This window comes from Aquila chrysaetos, chromosome 3 (genome assembly GCF_900496995.4).
Source record: "Aquila chrysaetos chrysaetos chromosome 3, bAquChr1.4, whole genome shotgun sequence".
Taxonomy (NCBI): Eukaryota; Metazoa; Chordata; class Aves; order Accipitriformes; family Accipitridae; genus Aquila; species Aquila chrysaetos.
This window is the reverse complement of record NC_044006.1, coordinates 18,231,771-18,250,113: the sequence shown is the minus strand read 5'-3', so window position 1 is coordinate 18,250,113 and position 18,343 is coordinate 18,231,771. Positions and strand designations below refer to the sequence as shown.

The 18,343-nt window shown below is 37.7% G+C and overlaps 1 protein-coding gene across 1 annotated transcript in view; it reads right to left on the bottom strand.

The window, feature by feature from the left end:
- Positions 1 to 1,384: 1,384 nt before the first annotated feature.
- Positions 1,385 to 18,343, bottom strand: part of AVL9 (AVL9 cell migration associated) — a 43,220-nt gene continuing 26,261 nt past the window's right edge. Inside the window, 14 exon segments of the mRNA XM_030007774.2 lie at positions 1,385 to 5,266; positions 6,126 to 6,214; positions 8,214 to 8,267; positions 11,256 to 11,275; positions 11,277 to 11,379; positions 12,726 to 12,769; positions 12,771 to 12,820; positions 12,823 to 12,840; positions 12,843 to 12,891; positions 12,893 to 12,940; positions 13,769 to 13,902; position 16,667; positions 16,764 to 17,308; positions 17,968 to 18,037. Of these exon segments, the coding sequence (XP_029863634.1) occupies positions 5,172 to 5,266; positions 6,126 to 6,214; positions 8,214 to 8,267; positions 11,256 to 11,275; positions 11,277 to 11,379; positions 12,726 to 12,769; positions 12,771 to 12,820; positions 12,823 to 12,840; positions 12,843 to 12,891; positions 12,893 to 12,940; positions 13,769 to 13,902; position 16,667; positions 16,764 to 17,308; positions 17,968 to 18,037 (1,320 nt within the window). The 3' untranslated portion in view covers positions 1,385 to 5,171.

Sequence of the window (18,343 nt, the reverse complement as noted above, 5' to 3'; positions counted from 1 at the left end):
CATATTGTTTTTCAGACAACAAAATACCTCTATCTGCCTTCACTTTAGATAACTGTTCTTCATTCAGTCTAAACATTCTTATTTGATTTTCTTTATGCTTACCTGATCTAGAAAGCAGTGCTGCTTTCTTGGTGATCTAGATTAAGACAAGAAAAGAAGATTTTGTAGATGTTCTCTGCTACTATTGAGGCAAATAGTAATTATGCTTTCATCAATATTAGTAAAGTCAGGCAGGGAAGTAACAACTTTCTATCAGTTGATTTTGGAATAGTATTACATGTGGAGCAATGTATGATTAGGCAATTTTGAGCCTATATAGAAAGACTCAAGAAGACAGCTAGACTTCCAAGTTCCATCACAACTGAGATTAAGCCACCTGTGTACAGACAGTATGCACATATGATGTCAATTTACAGGAAATACAGTAATCTGAGTAAGGCTCACTATTTAACTGACAGAAGTGACCCATCTCCATATTTTTTTATGAATCCAAACACTACTTCTGATGTTTGATAAAGAATGGGGTCAAGACCTGAAACATCGCAGAACTAAAGCTCTGTGCCTGCTTTTTTAAGTCAGTTCCTCCTCTACTATAGTATTAAACTCAAAACACCATGAAGCAACTTGTCATACCTCTTTAATCATAGTACAATAACGTAGTGTTTCTGCCTTTTAATGAGTACTCTGCATGTTGCCCTTTTTAATGAAAACTAAATACCTGCAAGAAAGTAAAATTACACTGCATAAACAACATGATGTAAATTTATCTTTCAGCATGTTTGCACAACTACTTGCATATGGTCAGAAAAATTTTAACAAGTTTTAGAGAATTGCAACTGTTTTCTAGACATAAGCTTCACCTAATTCACATCTGAATGTTATTCAAGGCAGTTAGTTTCCTCCTACTGGAAACAGCAATTCACCAAATCATTCTCAGCTAGGTACAGTGACAGTTACAGTAGAAGTTTTCAAGTTTTAAAATAGCTCAGTATGGCAGAGAACTGGATGTGCAGCAATTAATTTACTCAGCATCCTGATTTTGACTAGATGTCACCATCCACATGAACTACGTACTATTTTGAAGCTATATCTACATCAAAATTTTACAGTCGCACTTAAAAGTTCTTACTGATACATGTCTGTGAGCTACTGAAGACTTTAATCAATTCACAATGAGCAGTACCCAATAGGGAATAAAGTCACACTAGAGGACCCTCTTGTCCTAAATTTGCAAAAAGCAGCATCCACAATCAGTTTAAATGGAAGACAAATTTCAAAAAGACTGCCAGTGTATCACAAGCAGCTACCAATATCAAACCCAGACACTGCAAATGTCTTCTGGTGGGATTAATTTCTTAAAATAATACAGCTTTTTGAGCAGACAGAACTTTAAACAGGCTGGATGTATTTATTTTTCAAGCAGCACAAGAAAAATCAAATACATTACTTGCATGTTCAATTATCAAGCAACAGTTTCTATGTTTAAAAACCTGCATTCACGCCTTCACTTTTACAGTTAAATACTGTCACATTAGTTTCTCTGCTTAGTAATAATTTCTGTGGAAATCAGAAGCTTGTTTAGGCAAAATACTAAATTTAATTACAAAGGTGCTTAAAACAGATGTACAAGGTTAAACAAGTGCAATGTACTAGGACGCTAATCTAAAAAATGATAATTACATTGCGATATTTGAGGAAACCGGTGTCAGATGTGCACAGGAATTGAGGTTATGACACAAAAATGATTGATGAAAAATGCTGAACATTTTAGCCAAATGAAATATTAGGTCAATGATACTTAGTCTTGTGGGGTTTGGGGGACTTATATGCTCAATAGGCAGTTCCTCAAATGCTGGCACATACAAAAAGCAGAGGTTGATGTCTTTGATGCCAGAAGTTGAGAGGTGTGCTGTTGTATTACCTCTAAGTCAGTTCATGCTGCACATTGACAGCCAGACATACCTCTGCAACATACATCACAACAGAGCTGTATCAATAGTTTCACAGTTGACTCAGAGGCATTATCACCAATTCATTTAGGACTCTGCTTCTTGCAGTGCAGAAATGGTTGTCAGGGTCTTTGAAATAGAAGTCAACTGCCTAAATCTTTCTGAATAAGTAATAATGCTTGCACTGGAAATTTTAAAACAGAAGGGAAGAAAATAACTTGCATTTGCACTGGATTTAACTAAAGAGGTTACAACCATTAAATTAAGAACAGGACTACATGAGCTTAGATGAACCACAGTGGCTGCATGCCTTCCTACAGCCCAAAATTAAGTTTAAGCAAATGTCAAAGAGCAAACATACATGTTAATGAAAACACATGTTATGAAGATCACTTCATCTCCACCCACTGCATGAGTCTTAATCACTGTATGAGTTTAAATCACAGTCCAACCTGCTAGCAGGATGCCAGTTCTTAAAAAGATTGAAAATTAATACAAGTTTCTTATTCTATCATTTGTAAAGTAAGAAAAATACTCTTAATCAGGTTGTATGTTTGGCCCAACCACAGAGACAGCTGGGACAGTGGGAAAAAGACTGCAGAGAAAGATCTGTCTGGTCTTCTTGCCCATAAAAAAATACTGTGAAGTATCATAACAGAGTCCCTGTACAAAGCAGCAAGCAGCTGTGCATCAGCTTAGCACTGCAGAGGGCACCTCATTCTGCCTTTCCCCAGATCAATCTACCAAAAAAAAAAAAAAAAAAAGTCAGCTTTCTAATATCCCTGGGCCAGCAAGGGGGCCTGTGGGAGTAAGGGGAATGAAGAGAGCTAACAAATCAGCTATACAAATTAGGGGCATAGAATTCTAAAGAAGAAACTCAGGTGAGAAGGTGACAAAGACAAGGATATCGAAAAGGGATCCTTGAAGGTCCTTTTCTGTATCTTGTACGTGCAAATACCAACCACTTGCCTGGCTCCTAGAACTAACCATCATGAGCTCCTACACCTAAATTTACCTAGTGTGCCTTAAGGTGCTGAAGTTAGTTTTATAGGTGCTTAAATCCTTTATGCATCTTTATTCAGTCTTCACTAGAACACGAAGCCTGACCACTTAAATCCCAGACAGCAGATAATATGTTAGCCATTTCACAAAAGCAAGTGATTATTTTTGGTTATTTTCTTATCTGCGTGCTTAATCAGAAAGCTCTAGACTTGTCATGAGTAAATGCAGCCAGAGCTTTCACCAGGGCTTTTTCTGCATATCAAGTATTAATCTTTGAAAAGATTATAAATGTCTATTACAGAGTTGTGGAATAAAACAGAAAAGAGCATCAGAAGTTTTAGGAGATACACAAATGCACACAGAGACCAGAACAACAGCTGCAGTTGTATAGATACATTTTACTTGTATGTCAGCAGCAGTAGATTAGTAGAGCTTTAGGGGCCTTTTTTGCCCTTCTCAAATGAAACTACTCAAACTAGCTGTATACTCTCAGGTTTTCCATGACCATTCTATCTAGTTTGTCCTGGAAAAAAATTAATGAAGGCTTTTAAACCAGATCCTGTGTTTTCAAATTGCTGTTTGAGGCAATAAAACTGAAAACTAAGTTGTTGGACAGTAACTACGTGATACAACTGTGGCTTTTCTGTTAGCTTTTCAAATGCACCTAAAGAAATTAGAACTTAATTTCTTAAAACAAATTACATTCAAGCCTTCTTATTTACCTCTTGTACAGCTGCTGTATTTTATTTGAGGAGTAGAAGAAATAACCATGACTTGAAATCTTGGCCCCAGAAAAGAACAAGGCAAAATGCTGACAGATACTGATGAGGCAATAAACTAAGAGCCTTTTACTACAGAAAGTTGGAATGTTTGCTAATGTAATGTAGAAAATGTTAACAGCTATCATGTGGGGATGTTAGAAGGCATATAGAGGCACACATGTTGCAAGAAACAGGAAATAGTCTCAGAATCAGGAAACGTAGGAAGTAGAATACACTTGCAAACAGAAGACACTGTGTACATGTTGCGTACAAAATACAGCATTATGCCTCATCTTTTTATATAAACTATTATATTTCTTCACACAAGCATACAAACTGAGCCGTTTTAGTTACTCTCTCAATTCTAGTGTTACTTTCCTTATGAAAAAAGTAGTTATCCAAACAGAACATTCCCTGAGTCAACACAGAAAATCAATATAGCTGATTTTCTTTTGGAAGCGTCTTCATAACTTCACTGGCAAAAAAAAACAACAAACAAAACCAAACCTGCATGCAGAGTTTGCTACTGTGCTACTTTTAGGTGGTTTTAGTACTTTGTATTTATATGTATGTAACTACATTGGTGGTGTAATTACATCCTAATAGAGCAAGACCTCACAAAACTGTCTATGATCCAATCCCAGTTTGGGACAATTGTTTTGTAATACTTTTCCCGAAGAGAGATCTCCAACTGGAATCCTGTTCACTTCCCAGGGTAAGAACACAGCCAAAACATATGCAGAATTATGAAGGCCTACTGCATAACATGAAGAAAACACTGATTTTGCAACTGTCACACGGATTTGGGGACACAAAGAGAGCTAGAGACAGATTAATGTGAGCAACTGTACATGGCTATAGAGGAGAAAGGGAGAAAAACCCTTAAGTCATCCACAGTCTTACTCTGCACCCTGCTGATTTTAGTTTGCAGGTGAAAGTGAGAAAGTTCCACCTGGCTTGAACCCTTTAAGGGTTTCCACCATATACTTTTTGCAGAGATGTTTGCAAATCCAACCTGAAAGAGGAATCAGTATTTATACTCTGCTTATTTCTAACAAGAATTCACAAACATTTGGCTATTTGGATTGAAAAATATAGCTAGTTTACATAAATATTTTCAACATCCAAGAAAATTTACAAATCTGAAGTCAAACACATTTGACTTACAACAAGCCCCGTTTGCTAATGTCTTTATAAAGGCTCAGTTTTAAGGAAACGTAGTCATTTTAAATACAACCAATATACTGCAAATGCCAACCCATTGTATGGAGACACTCACCATTCTCCTATACTTCTAGTGAAACTTAATGGTAACATCCCACATCTGCTTGCAAGCAACATATATCTTGTTTTGGTCCTGGGTAATTAATCTCCACTCCTGTGTTTTGGAGCGGTCTTTTTACAGCTCAGAGAAAGCATTGCAACTGAAATATTCAGCAGCATTGTGCAAAACCATCGTTTAGTCCCCGAGGCTTTGGGTTGACTGCGTAAAAGTGGAAAACCACGATGACATAGCTGATTTCGCACTTGTGAAGGCTCCTCCAACTGATTGACCTGCATTACAAAATAAAAGAAAGAAGGTCAATAGTGTAGTGTTATCATTACTAAGCTACTACAAAGAAATATTAAAAAAAAAATTATTGCACAATCAGTTCTCCAATTTGGGATTTAAAATCCAAGTCCAGAGTCTGTGTCAGAAAATATTCAAAGAACTTGAACATAGTAGCTCAGCAGAAATGGCCTATGTTGTCCTTTGCCCTAGAAGGCTTGCTAGACTTAGGGCTGAAAGGCGCTCCTTGCCAGCATGTACAACAGCAAAAAGAGTAGAAAGACTCCAATGAAATAAAAGAGGAAGCTAAACAATTTTTGGCCAAGCTACTGCAGAACAACTATCAGATTCTTCAATGGGTGAACTCACATTATCTCACACTGCAAGATGACAGCATGATGTTGCCCCTGTTCAAGTGCAACAAGTGCTTTTCCAGAAAATTACAGACTATTGCAAAACCTGCAGAAACTGACACAAAGTCTTCCTCTGATTTCAGCCAGCTCTGAATAGTTTCAGTCAAAGTGATATAAAAATGAGAATAGCTCAATGCAGAAGGTGGTGTTGTGGTCTCAGCATTTCCAGATTACATGAAAGCTTTTACCTGAACATCTCTCTTCCCACATTCATCTCCAGCCCACACTGGAAAAGTGACTTTACACTAATTTCTTTGTCTAGCTGCTTCCCCTTCCACTATTACACAATATACAGGGCTCAATCAGCAGCTTCACCCCTCAAAATGTTTCTCTGTTTTGGATGTATGTTATAAAGTATACTTCAATTAAAACAAAATACAACTGAGATATAGGATGCTTCTCCAAAAAAGATATGGCTCAGATGCAAGCTGGTTTTCAATACATTTCTTACCTACAGCTTTTCCTGTTTGTACAACATTTCTGCTAGTAGAAACCATCACATTTCCAATCTTCTTTCCACGTTCACTGTTTTGCACAGAGCTAAACAAGAGAGATACTGAAGACTGTTAGTTGACCAACTTCTTATTACTACCAGGTGTAAATAAAGTACATAGTTAAAATATATATCAAAACATACACAGATTTACATAGCATACATATATATAGGTTTTTATATACATACATATACACCTATATATATATGTATCTATATCTATCTATCTATATATATATGACATCAAGCCCATAATTCCTGCATGCATCTTATCCACATAGACCACTTAAGCTTCTCAGAGGAAGAAAAGATACTGTCAGCAAGACAGGAATCAAAACACCCAATGGTTCACTCTTATACAACACACTATACCTTTCCTAAATGTTTACCAAAATGCATTTATGTTCTAAATTACAAAGTCAGATTTGCAGTAGTTTTGAGAATTTTTAGCCCTAATATATAAGCTTTAAACAAAACAGTAATTGTTACTGATCGGACATTATTCTTTTATCTAAATAGTTTACTTTGTATCTTGCTTTAAAATTAAATTTTTCATCAAGTACAGTTTACACTTATGCCTTTGTTAAATGCAAAAAGACGACAGACACTACCACCACCTGGAAAGAAAAGCACAAAAGCAATCAGTTTTACTGTACAAGTGGGATCACTTGAAAATAATCTCATTTAGTTTTAAATGGTAACATTCAAATCCACATTTCAGGCTTTGCAAATCCATTTGTGTAAAACTTAACAACAAGGCATGCCACATTCTTTTCCCACTTTCAAAATCTTCAGTGTGGATGCAAAAAGCAGAAAGAATGAAGTACACCAAGAACAAGTTTAGGCTCAGTTTGCAAAAGCAAGTCATTTTTATGAGTATCTGATAGCAAAGTCACATCTGGAAAATAAAAGGCATTGTAAAAATATTTATTATTAAGAGACACACTAAGAACTACTGGTCCTTTTACATTGATTTCAGGCTACTCAGAAGAGTTAGCATCTCCTCTTTCAAACACAAAAATAGGGCAAGTAAAAGATAGACACCTCCACATCTTTCGAATTAAGTCTTTCTACAAAGACTGTCCATTAATAATAAGAGCTGCTATCAGCATGCTCCTTATTGAAGGCAATTACCTTGAAATTCATTTGCATTCTCAATCACAGAAATCTAATCTGTCATTGGTCAGCAAAACAACAAAAAGATTCAGCAGGCTGAATTCTGAACCTTTTTATTCCCTAAGTTGTTCTTCTATGTTAGCATATGTTTTAGGTCTACTCACAGTGTACTGAACATAACAGACTACAGTCAAGGCAGGTGCAGAATCAGCAGCATGTATATACTGCTGATTTACAGGCATCTTAAAGAACCACTCCCTGATGTTTTATGGTCAACATAGCTAAGTGAGAAAATCTATTTTGCTTGGTGCATAAACAAGAAAAGATAGTTAACTGCAACTCCAGTTCTGGCTTCAGAGCTGAACAGCTATAGGAATAACAAGCACCACTGAGTTTTAGACTTGAATACTACAGGTAAGAGCTGAGACCAACTTAAAGTTCAGTTGAGTGTGGTATAATGAGAGATTATGTCAAACTCATTTTAAACTTCTAAATTGAAGAAGCTGAACCATGTCTCAGAACATACACAGCAAACTTCTAGAACAATGCTAATTAAACAAAAGAGCTGTTTTCTCCTAATAACGAGACCTCAAGTCAACATACAGAAAAACACTGATGAAAGTTTTAACAGCTTTAGTTTACAACTTAAAAATAAATATACAAAAGCCTTATAACTGCAATGCAAAAAATCAGGACTCTATTATGTAAAGTCCAACACAAAATAGTGCATTAGCACTGTTTTTCCCTATTTCAGGCAAATGTTCCATCTCTAGATGTGGTGATGTTTTGCAAGAGAATGTTGAATGTTTCATGTACGTGGCCAATTTAAAACATTGTTTTGTTTAGTTCATCATAGCAACAGTTAAACAGTTATTAATATTTGACCACACTTTTTAAAAAAAAACACAAATCAAAGTACTATATACTTACTGTGACAATCTTAACTTAACATCTGATACAGAGTACTGTCCCTGGAATGGGTGGCTAGAAGAGGAGGAAAAACCCGAGAAAACATTAAGTATTTATTTTTTCCACAATGAATCTATATCACACAATTATTAGTTATACTCCTCTCTGTGGCTTAAAAAAAAAAAAAAATTTGTAGAATTACTACTATATCACTTTACAGAAGGCTAGGTCCCAGTGACTATTCAACCTTAGATTTCTTATGAACTACCTGTAAGATGCCTTCTATTTACAGACCAGATATTAACAATCTTCTCACACTAAGGCAGAGTCATCTCCTTCTAGCAACACAGAGCAAATAAAAAAGAAAAAAGATCCCTTAAGTAGACCAAAAGAGCTTTGTAGATCTGAAGAAAAACCGTCTTCAGACTACAGCAGCTGACAAAACAAAACTTCCTGCAGTACAGTAATAAGCAATTAACCCATAATGCCATCACCAGGGCGGGGAGTGAGCGAGCGGCTGTGTGGTGCTTAGTTACCAGCTGGGGTTAAACCACAACAGTCCTTTTTGGTGCCCAACATGGAGCATGAAGGGTTCAAGGTAATGACAGATTTGATTGCAATGTGCTCGATTGAATTTGTAGCTGTTATTGCTGTTTAGCTATTAATTGACAGGCTCCTATGCTTGCCATGGGGCTTGCTTGCCTTACTGTATATTAGGGTCTAGTGCTCATTAGTGGCTGCTTTTTGCTTTTGCTGCTTGCTGTAGTGCTTATCTTACTCTGCTGTGCCTGGGAACATTTTGATAACAGCAATGGCGATGCACCTGGGCTGGCAGATGGCCAGGGCATCGCTGCTGTACTGGACAGGCTGGAACTCCAGCGTGAACTCGAGTCAAAGGGACTGTGACCTGTGGATGAGTCCACGTGGGAGCAGGACACCCCAAAGCGTCTGTGGCTGTGGATGAGTCCACGCCAGAGCAGGTACACTTCAAAATGTCTGTGGCCATGGTTATGTCTGTGCTGCAGCAGGTATACCTCTGAAGCGATTGTGGCCCAAGGATAAGTCCACGCTGGAGAAGGTACACCTCAAAGCACCAGTGGCTGTGCATGAAATCATGCTAGAGCACCTCAAAGCATGTGGCCATGGATAAGCCCACAACAGAGCAACTACACCCCTAGAGGGACTGCAGAGATAGGTAAGGCCATGTCAAGCAGGTTCACTCCTGAAGGGACTGTGGCTGTGGGTAAGGCCACCCTGGAGCAGGTATATATCTGAAGGGACTGTGGCCCATGGATAAGGCCACACTGGAACAGGTGCACCTCAAAGCGACTGTGGCTGTGGATAAGTCTATGCTGCAGCAGGTATATCCCTGATGAGACTGTGGCTCATAAATAAGGCTCCACTTGGAGCAGATACACCCCTAACAGACTGCAGTCTGTGGATAAATCCAAGCCAGAGCAGGGGCAAGGGGAGTTCATTACAATGTTAAACCCTATGGTCTGGTCCAAAGGGACCAGGGGTGGAGATTGTAATGGAAATACTTTTACATTGTTGTAACCCATGATTTGAGTTGTATGTTATAGGAATTACTAAAGCAGGAACCACCTGAACCAATGGAGGACAAGCCTTACAAGAAGCAGCGCAAGTGCAGCAGTGACCTGACCTGCGCTGGCTTTGGTGCCCAATAATTCCACCTGTCCTGTCCTGAGTGACCACCATAAGAGGTGGAGCCCAAAGTCAAGGACTAAATGAACTCAGTGGATATTTTGTGGACATTTCTGGACATTCTATGGACATTTTACAAAGTTGGTAGACTAAGGGAATGATATCTGTGTATTATATTGAAGGATGGGAAGAGGGGTGGTGGTTAGTGAGGATGTATTAGATAGTGTGGGACCTGAGCGTGATGTAAATGGTATGGAATAAGAGGTGGATATGTCCTGGTTTCAGCTGGATAGAGTTAATTTTTCTTCCTAGTAGCTGGTTATAGTTGTATGTTTTGGATTAGGATGACAATAATGTTGATAACACATGGATGTTCTAGTGTAAGTACTGCTCAACAACAAACTAAGTAAATGACTTTCCAGCTTCTTATGCGCCCTGCCAGCAAAGAGGCTGGCTGCTTAAGATACTGGGGGGGGGGGGGGCGGGGCACAGCCAGGACAGCTGACACAAACTGACCCAAAGGGATATTTCCAATCCCATATGATGTTGTGCTCAGCATATAAACTAAGGAGAAAGCTGGCTGGAGAGCTGCTGATCGGGAACAGGCTGGGCATCAGTTCAGTTGGTGGTAAGCAATTGATTTTCATTTGCATCGCTTCTTTTTCTTGGGTTTTATTTCTCTCTTTTTGTTATTTTCCTTTTCATTATGAGTTGTTATTATTTTATTTTATTTCAATTATTAAACTATTCTTATCTCAACCACAAGTTTTCTCACTTTTACTTTCCAATTCTCTCCCCCATCCCACCAGGGGGAGTGTGGGGGGAGTGAGCGAGAGGTTCTGTGGTGCTTATTGCCAGCTGGAGTTAAACCACAACACCCATGCTAAGCAAAACACATGCACAGCCAACAGTGTTACCAAGCCTAGCATCATCTAATCTTGAGTGAAAATACACATAAAACAATCCAACAGTATAGAAAGACGCAACATAAAACAGCCAACTCCCCTCCATCCCCATCAATGACAACCCTGGACACAACTATTCCCTGCACACCTGGAAGCAATTAATAAAAAGCAGAACCATCTGAGGACAATTCCTAAGGAATGACAAACTTTCTATAGCTGGGGACAGCCAACAATCAACTTGAACAAGTTTCACTTCTCCTGACTCTGGATATATTTTTCTTCATAAAACTATAGCCCAGAATTAGAGTAAGGTATTGAAGAACAGAAATTCTTTCTGTACTCACAGAATAGGGCCCCAAAGTTTCACCCTCAGGGCTTTACAGCAGGAACAAGGGCAATGCTGTAATTCTACAGAACACTGTGCCTGACTATGCATACTAGGAGCTCTCCATGTTAAATGCTTAAAAAAAAAAAAAAAAAAAAAGTTCCTTACCTAGAGTTTACCTCTGCAATGAGCTGAATGCTTGTTGCTATTCCATACTCTGTAGTTGTGGGTATTTTTCCAGGCTGCTACAAATGCCGTTCCAAAGTCTGACAAAGTCTTTTCATTGTCTGATAAATTAAAATAAAGATGAGAATTTGCAGCAATTCATTAGAGATGCAATACAAGACAAATTACTTTTTTTTATTGTAAAAAAAAATTAAAATTTTGCAGGGCTCTTTACCAAAATCAAAGACACTTAAAAGCTCTAGTACTAAGAACTGGGCACTTAAAAAATATTTATTATTTTCATTTTAAAGTGTCCCAATATACAATGCCAGGACAAGAGGGAGAAAAAAAGAAGAGCTTAAAAACCTCCACTTTTCTTATTTTTAATTCATTTATAAAGTTCTAGAGTAAAGAGCTCAACTGGAAAAAAAAAAAAAAAAGTCATCCAAACATGGGCCTCAACTTAGTCTCTGGGCAAAGACAGGAAAGGGGGAGAGAATGGCCACATAGCAACTAAGAGCAAAACATCATTTGCATTGGGTCTTGGTCAGATACACTGAGCTTTGCTGTACTATGTTATTACTCATTCAAATTTAGTAAACCCCAAATCCACACTGAAGAGTACAGGAAATAATTTTAAAGCCAGCCCGTGAATAGTAGTATCAGTTTCCAGAAAAACCTGACATTTCTTATCAACCAGGTAATCATCTTAAAATATTAATGTTGTCAGACAAAGAACTTGGCATCTTCCAACTTTAAAATCAAGTTGTCAATCCCATGTTTTCTCACAAATACCAGAGAACAAGATCTGAATTAGTTAACTGATACGAATACAGAATAATCATGACGAGAATGAAGTTAACAGGGTCAGCGCTGGGCAAGCTAAACATTTTCCACAAATAAAACACTGATTCTTTTAGTTATATTCATGCACAAAAGTTGGAAGACAGAGAATTCCCTCAGAGTTAAGACAAAAAGTGCTGAGCTCCAGAAAACGTAAGCTTATAAAGCCTCTAAATGACCCTTTTCACTTATGTGAATCCCTACTTAAGACCATAGCAGGAAGAAAAGAAGAGATGGAACAGCCTAGTAAAACTTCCTGAAGACAGTCACTTACTCCATGTCTCCTTGAATCCAATCCGTTCCCCACAATTAACTTCAAGTTGCAACAGTCTGTAAGACACCCCAATTTTGTAAAAGTCTCATCATATATGGGGTTTCAGGTACTTCTGCTTATGAGGAGAGCTTAACTAATCAAGGAGGAGACAGTCAAATAAAATGTCTGTAAGGCTGTGAAGCAAGAATTATCAAGAATAACAAGAATAGCCAAGGACAACCAAAAAAGCAGCCTAAATAAAATATTAGGCACAGAGAGATCCAACGATAGGCCACATGTTTAACACAACAAAGCAAATGCTTATTACACCCCACCCTCATCTCAGTCCCTAGACAAGGTATCTGTTCTACCTGGTTTGCAGCACAGCAGCAAGCAGTGCATGAAGATAAGCACTGAACTGAAGCCCTGATCCACTCATCTCCTCCTTCCCATCCAGTGCCATCAAGGAAACATCATCTCTGTTCTCAGTACATGCTTCACCAAGTAATCTGCAAATCTTAGGTCAGCAGTTGTTGGGTTCAGGCATCTTACGGAGTTCTGGATCGTGGATTTGTACATGAGCGTCTTCTATCTGTTTGAAATATTCCAATGGTAAACATTTATCTCAATAAACTGCTTATACATACTACTATATATTGCTACCTAAATCTAAATTCACATCCCCCCAAATATCAAGAAGAAACAAATGGCCAAAGAAATAATGAATTAACTGTTCTCAAAGTCAGATACTGCTCTGATATAACCAGATTACGATCATCTTTCCTGGCACATAGTAAAAGCTGCTTATTTGACAGGATTTGGCAGGGGAAGTTTGGTGCTCACATTTATTTTCCTAGAGGCTCTTTGATTATCGCTTCAATTTATTAAGTGGGTTACCTATATGTAGCTATCTTGGGTTACCAAACGCTGATTATATAGTTGTACCTATTTGCTAGAACCGACACAGTGTTTTCCTAAGATACTATTTTTTTAACCGCTTGATTAAATCAGAAGGAAGTCAAGAGCAGTGTGCTTTATTATCCAACTGTATCTGTTTCTAAGCTGCAAGCACTTATTTTGAAGACCTAATACAAAGTCATGGAAAAAGCCTATGACATGAAAAGTAAAAATTACACCAACAACAAAACAAAAATTTAAGAAGTGCCCTGCAATTCAAATATTGGATAGAAGAATATACAGAAAAACATTAGTGTTAGTTTTGCACAGCTTATCTAATCCTATCCTAACAAATGATACAAATTTAATAAGCTTCTGCATTTAAGAATTTATTTCATAGGGGAAGTAATTCAAAATTTGGGCATGAATGTGAAACTTTAAAGCTATACTTAAAATGCAACCTCCACTTCCCCCTGCTCCACCCAGCTCGTGTTCAAGCAGTTCAAATGCAAAAGATTCATACTTCCACAATTGCATCACTCAGATGTTTCTGCTGACGGAACAAGATATTGGTGGCTCCTGCAACAAAGCCACGGACTGTTACATCTGACAGAGATGATGCTGCTGGCAGTGCCATGTATGGCAAACAAGGTACCCCTAAGTAACAGAGATATTTAGCAGATTAACATAAGGCCAAAAAAAAAAAGCCAAACAAAAAACCCCCACCAATTATCTATATTCAGTTTTTCCTAATAAAAGCCAGCACATTCCACCCAGAATGAGCCTTGCTTATTACAATTTCAGCCACAATTATCTATTGTTTTTGCTACATTACATCTGCAAAGCAAAGCAACCAGATTCCACATGAATTAAATTTTTCAATTTAAAAAAAAAAAAACCTGTGTCGCCTTTCAGTCTCAGGACTGAAACTGAAATACAACGCAAAGGACAGAAATCAAACATGTTTATAAGGCAACAGAATAAGCAGTATAAAACAAGAGTGAAATCTCAGGTCAGTTCAGAGACAAGAAGTCAATGGAAATAAAGATGCATCTCTCCACTTGCATACCATGATGTCTTCTGGTAGTCCCGAGGCACATAATGCAGGAGACCTACAGACTGCTATCCACATTTTATAAGTGGAGATTTCCAGGCTCCAGAGATAGCAGTCAATTTTTGATAAGCATATGCATGCCTGCTTTAAGAGAGAGCAGGATGGAAAGCAACACACTGTGCTTTTTAGCCACTCCATATTGTAAATTAATCTTAGTATCCTACATTCCAATTAAAAAAAAAAACAAAACAACAAAACCCCAAACATTTTGAAAAAAGGCTTTGAGGGAAATCATTGAGAAGCAGCTATAGGTATTGTAATTTTCTTTTTAAATATACGATCAACGTACCCCTGAAGTCTAATACTGAAGTATAATTTCAGCTGTTCAATTGCATAAAGCACAAAGCAGTTTATTCACTAGTAGAAACCCCGAAGGGCTAACAGCATACTGGACAGAAAACAAAGAGCATATGCACTTCATCACGGTAATTGGAAACATATGGAAGAAAGGAGCACAACTATTCCTTTTTGTTATAGTAGACACAGGGATGGCTTTCCGGATGACAAGCACTTATGAGCTGAAAACAGCCTGTGTCAAGGAACAATGGTGCTTTGAGAGGAATCACCAACCTAAAATGGAAATTCTTCAAAAAATATGGCTTAAGAAGCTGGCAAAGGGAAGGTTTAATTACTGTATACTCAAGTAGCAGTGTCTTGGAAGTCTTTTACTATTTAAAGTATCAAGTGTCAGTTCCCAAATTCACATTTTTCTAAGTATAACAACTTTTATTTCCATGAACATGTTCCATACTTTTCAAAAAAGTGCAAGTGAAATGAGCATTAGATCTTACAGAACTGGTACCAAAGAATATATTTTGCCTTATGCTCTGATGTACTTGGATATGTTATTATGCCATCTGTCAAAATATCCTCCCATTCAAATTTGTCAGATTTATTAGTCTTTCCATGGCATGGCATAAAACAACACTGAGATGAGAGCTCTAAAAGAGATTTAAACTTTCCAGTAAGTGGTTAAACTATAACTTTGAAACACATTTTTCTGATAACTTAGAGATGTAAAGCCTTTTCTACTTTAATTACAATCGGATGAACTCAAATGAAAAGCGCCTTTGTGGAACAGAAGGTAAACATGTAAAAACTGTCAGCTTCCCTAAAATTGTTTACTTTTCCATTTTATAAGCTTAGTAGCAAACTAAGTTTGCACTTGTAGGCCCCCTTATCAATTATTTTCTTCTTGCTTTCAATCTAGTATTTTCGATAGAACTAGACTAAATACAATTTACAGGCTATTCTCTTGATTAGACAGACCATAAGGACAAACACCAGACTGTAGATCTTTATTGAAAAAGCATTTCTAACAGTACCATGACACAATACAGGGCAATGACATTTGAGCTGCTCACTTGGGCCCAGACAGTGTACTGTTTCCAATGAAAGTTATTGTGAGAAGCTCAAACACAATCATCAAATACAATGTTCTGCAAGGAAATGCAAACAAGCACCTCCAAAGGAAGAAACACCACTTCGAACCCATCAGCTTGAGGAAATAAATCTGAATCTTTTACTTCCCAGGCAAATGTTCATCTAAAAGGTTATTACGTTGAAAACAAAACAAAACAAATGTAGTGTATCACTTCTTTCACTGGCAAAAGTATCTTTAAAAGGGACACATTTTCCTTGGTTTTTATGGGAAACCAGCCCTAGTAAAGGTATTGCTTGTTATCTGACAACGCTCATCAGAGTCCTTAGAAAGACTCTGGAACACCTGTAGTTCAGTTAGGCATCAGTGCAAGCTTAAAATTCAGCAAGTCAGCACCATGCACAGGGAAAGAGCCACAGACAACCAGGAAGAGTTATCATGTAAAGAAGGGTGAAATTATATAAGTATTTATATTTTTGTCTGTGTGTGTATACACACACACACCTGTATATACATTTTGTGCATATATACACACATACACATTTATGAATACATATATATAAAAAAAAATTAAAAGAGGAAAACATAGGCTTAGGTGTCAGCTAAGATACAGCTTGCAGAATCTTAGTTTAGATTAAGGTATCTAAACACTTCTTAAGTACTCTGATCTTGCCCCATATAGGTCAGATCAACAATTCTTCAGAGTAAAAGAAAACAGTAGGTACTGATACATACCATTTACTAACTACAGTGGGGCTGCAGGTTACCATCATGTAGAATTGCAAATAGTGTGTAAGTATACATATGAAAGAAAAGTGGAATGCATGTGTGCACGCACACGCCACTCTCAGACATGCACTGACACTTTCCACCTGCCTAGGAACACAGCCATTTGCCAGAGCCTGTACTTACATGTTTTGAAGTACCCTACTGTCCATTTGGAGTTGGGTAACCAAAATTATTAGCCACTTTGAAAAACAGACGTCTTTATCAGTTACCAGGTATCATGAATAACATGTTTACCTTTGTAAAAATAGCCAACGGCATACCATACTGGTCCTCTTCCAACCCAGATACCAGTCCTGGAACAAGCACCGTGTGTCCTGTGTTTGCTTGGGGCTGCACAGTGATTGGAAGGCTTTCTGAGCTCATGCCTTTGCTTGGAAGATTTTCAGCCTGTTCTGATGCTGTATTTTCATGTTCTCCTCTCAAATTAGACTCCTCCAAAATGCTAGGATCTAAGGTCTCCCAGTCACTTTCAGAGGATGCTGGAGAAGTGCAGGAAGGAACTTTCAAGCGCTGCACAGTACCATTGGAGGACTGAGCTCCATTGCAAGTCTTCTCTGACTGGGAGAAAGGCACGTTTGCTTTTTGACCTTCCAGTGAATGGTTTCCTGCCATCTTCCTGCCCCCCTTTCCCATTCCTAAGTTTGTATTTGAATCATCATCAGCAGACACAGAAACATAGTCATCTAACCGTGGTGTATTTTCCTGCAACCCAGCATCTTCCGATATGCTCTTTCTTGGTCTATACTGTGAGCAGTCACTAAGACCATGTTCAATCATACCTGGAAAGTGATAGCATGCATGAGTATCAGCATCTCAATAGAAATTTAAGTGACTTTTGTTAAAGAAAATGAACAAAGTCCTCTTGTGTTCAAAGTGGAAATCACGTATTTCAAAATACCACTTTGGGGAGGGGGGTGTTAAAAAAACACCACAAGAACCAAACCCCACACTTTCTCTCCTAAAGAATCTGCCCCAACTTTTTTTGCTTTGAGAACACTGGTTAGAAGCTAAGAATTAGCAAGGTTAGGGGTTTTGGTTTTGTTTGGGTGTTTTTTTCTTTTCTTCTTTTTTTTTTTTTTTTTTTTTTTTTTTTTTTTGAAGAGTGCATGTGGAAGGAAGACAGAGGTTTATATTTTTGGTTTTTTTAAGGAACTTGACAGGAATGTGTGACTTATTCAGGGTCCCATCTATGTTACCCACAGGCAATACAGAAGATCCAGTGGCTCTGATTAAGCACAAGAAATAACCCATAGAGTGCAAGCAGTAAGTACTAGGAGATGTGTACATAGTACACGGATATGCACAGAAGTCACCCATTTTTCAGGCAACATACCAACATAACTCTTGTCACATAAGTTGTTTTCCAAATGAAACAGTACAACCAGTCTCATTTATCACCAGAAAGCATAGAAAAAGAAGTCCAAACTTCTCTTCTTACCAGGAAAGAGTGACAGGACAGTCATCAGAGCTCCCACCAACCTATTTACTGGAGAAATATAAAACAGCACCTGGTGGCAGAAGGGAGGGGCATGGGGAGAAGACAGTGTGCAAGAGAGGAAAGGGGAATTAGGGAGGAGAGAATGAGAAAAATAAAATTACACTTAAGCTTGACAAAGAACACATACAAACTATTCAATGCATTGCTTTTTACATTATTTTAGAAAGTCTGCTTACCAACAAAAGCTCTTAAACCAGTTCAAAGTAAATATTTAAATGTCTAGTGTATCCTTATATAATATTTGTAATATATATGTTATATATATACTTGTCAATCTTTCAGATTTTTCTGTCAATCATTCAGATTTTCTTCCTAA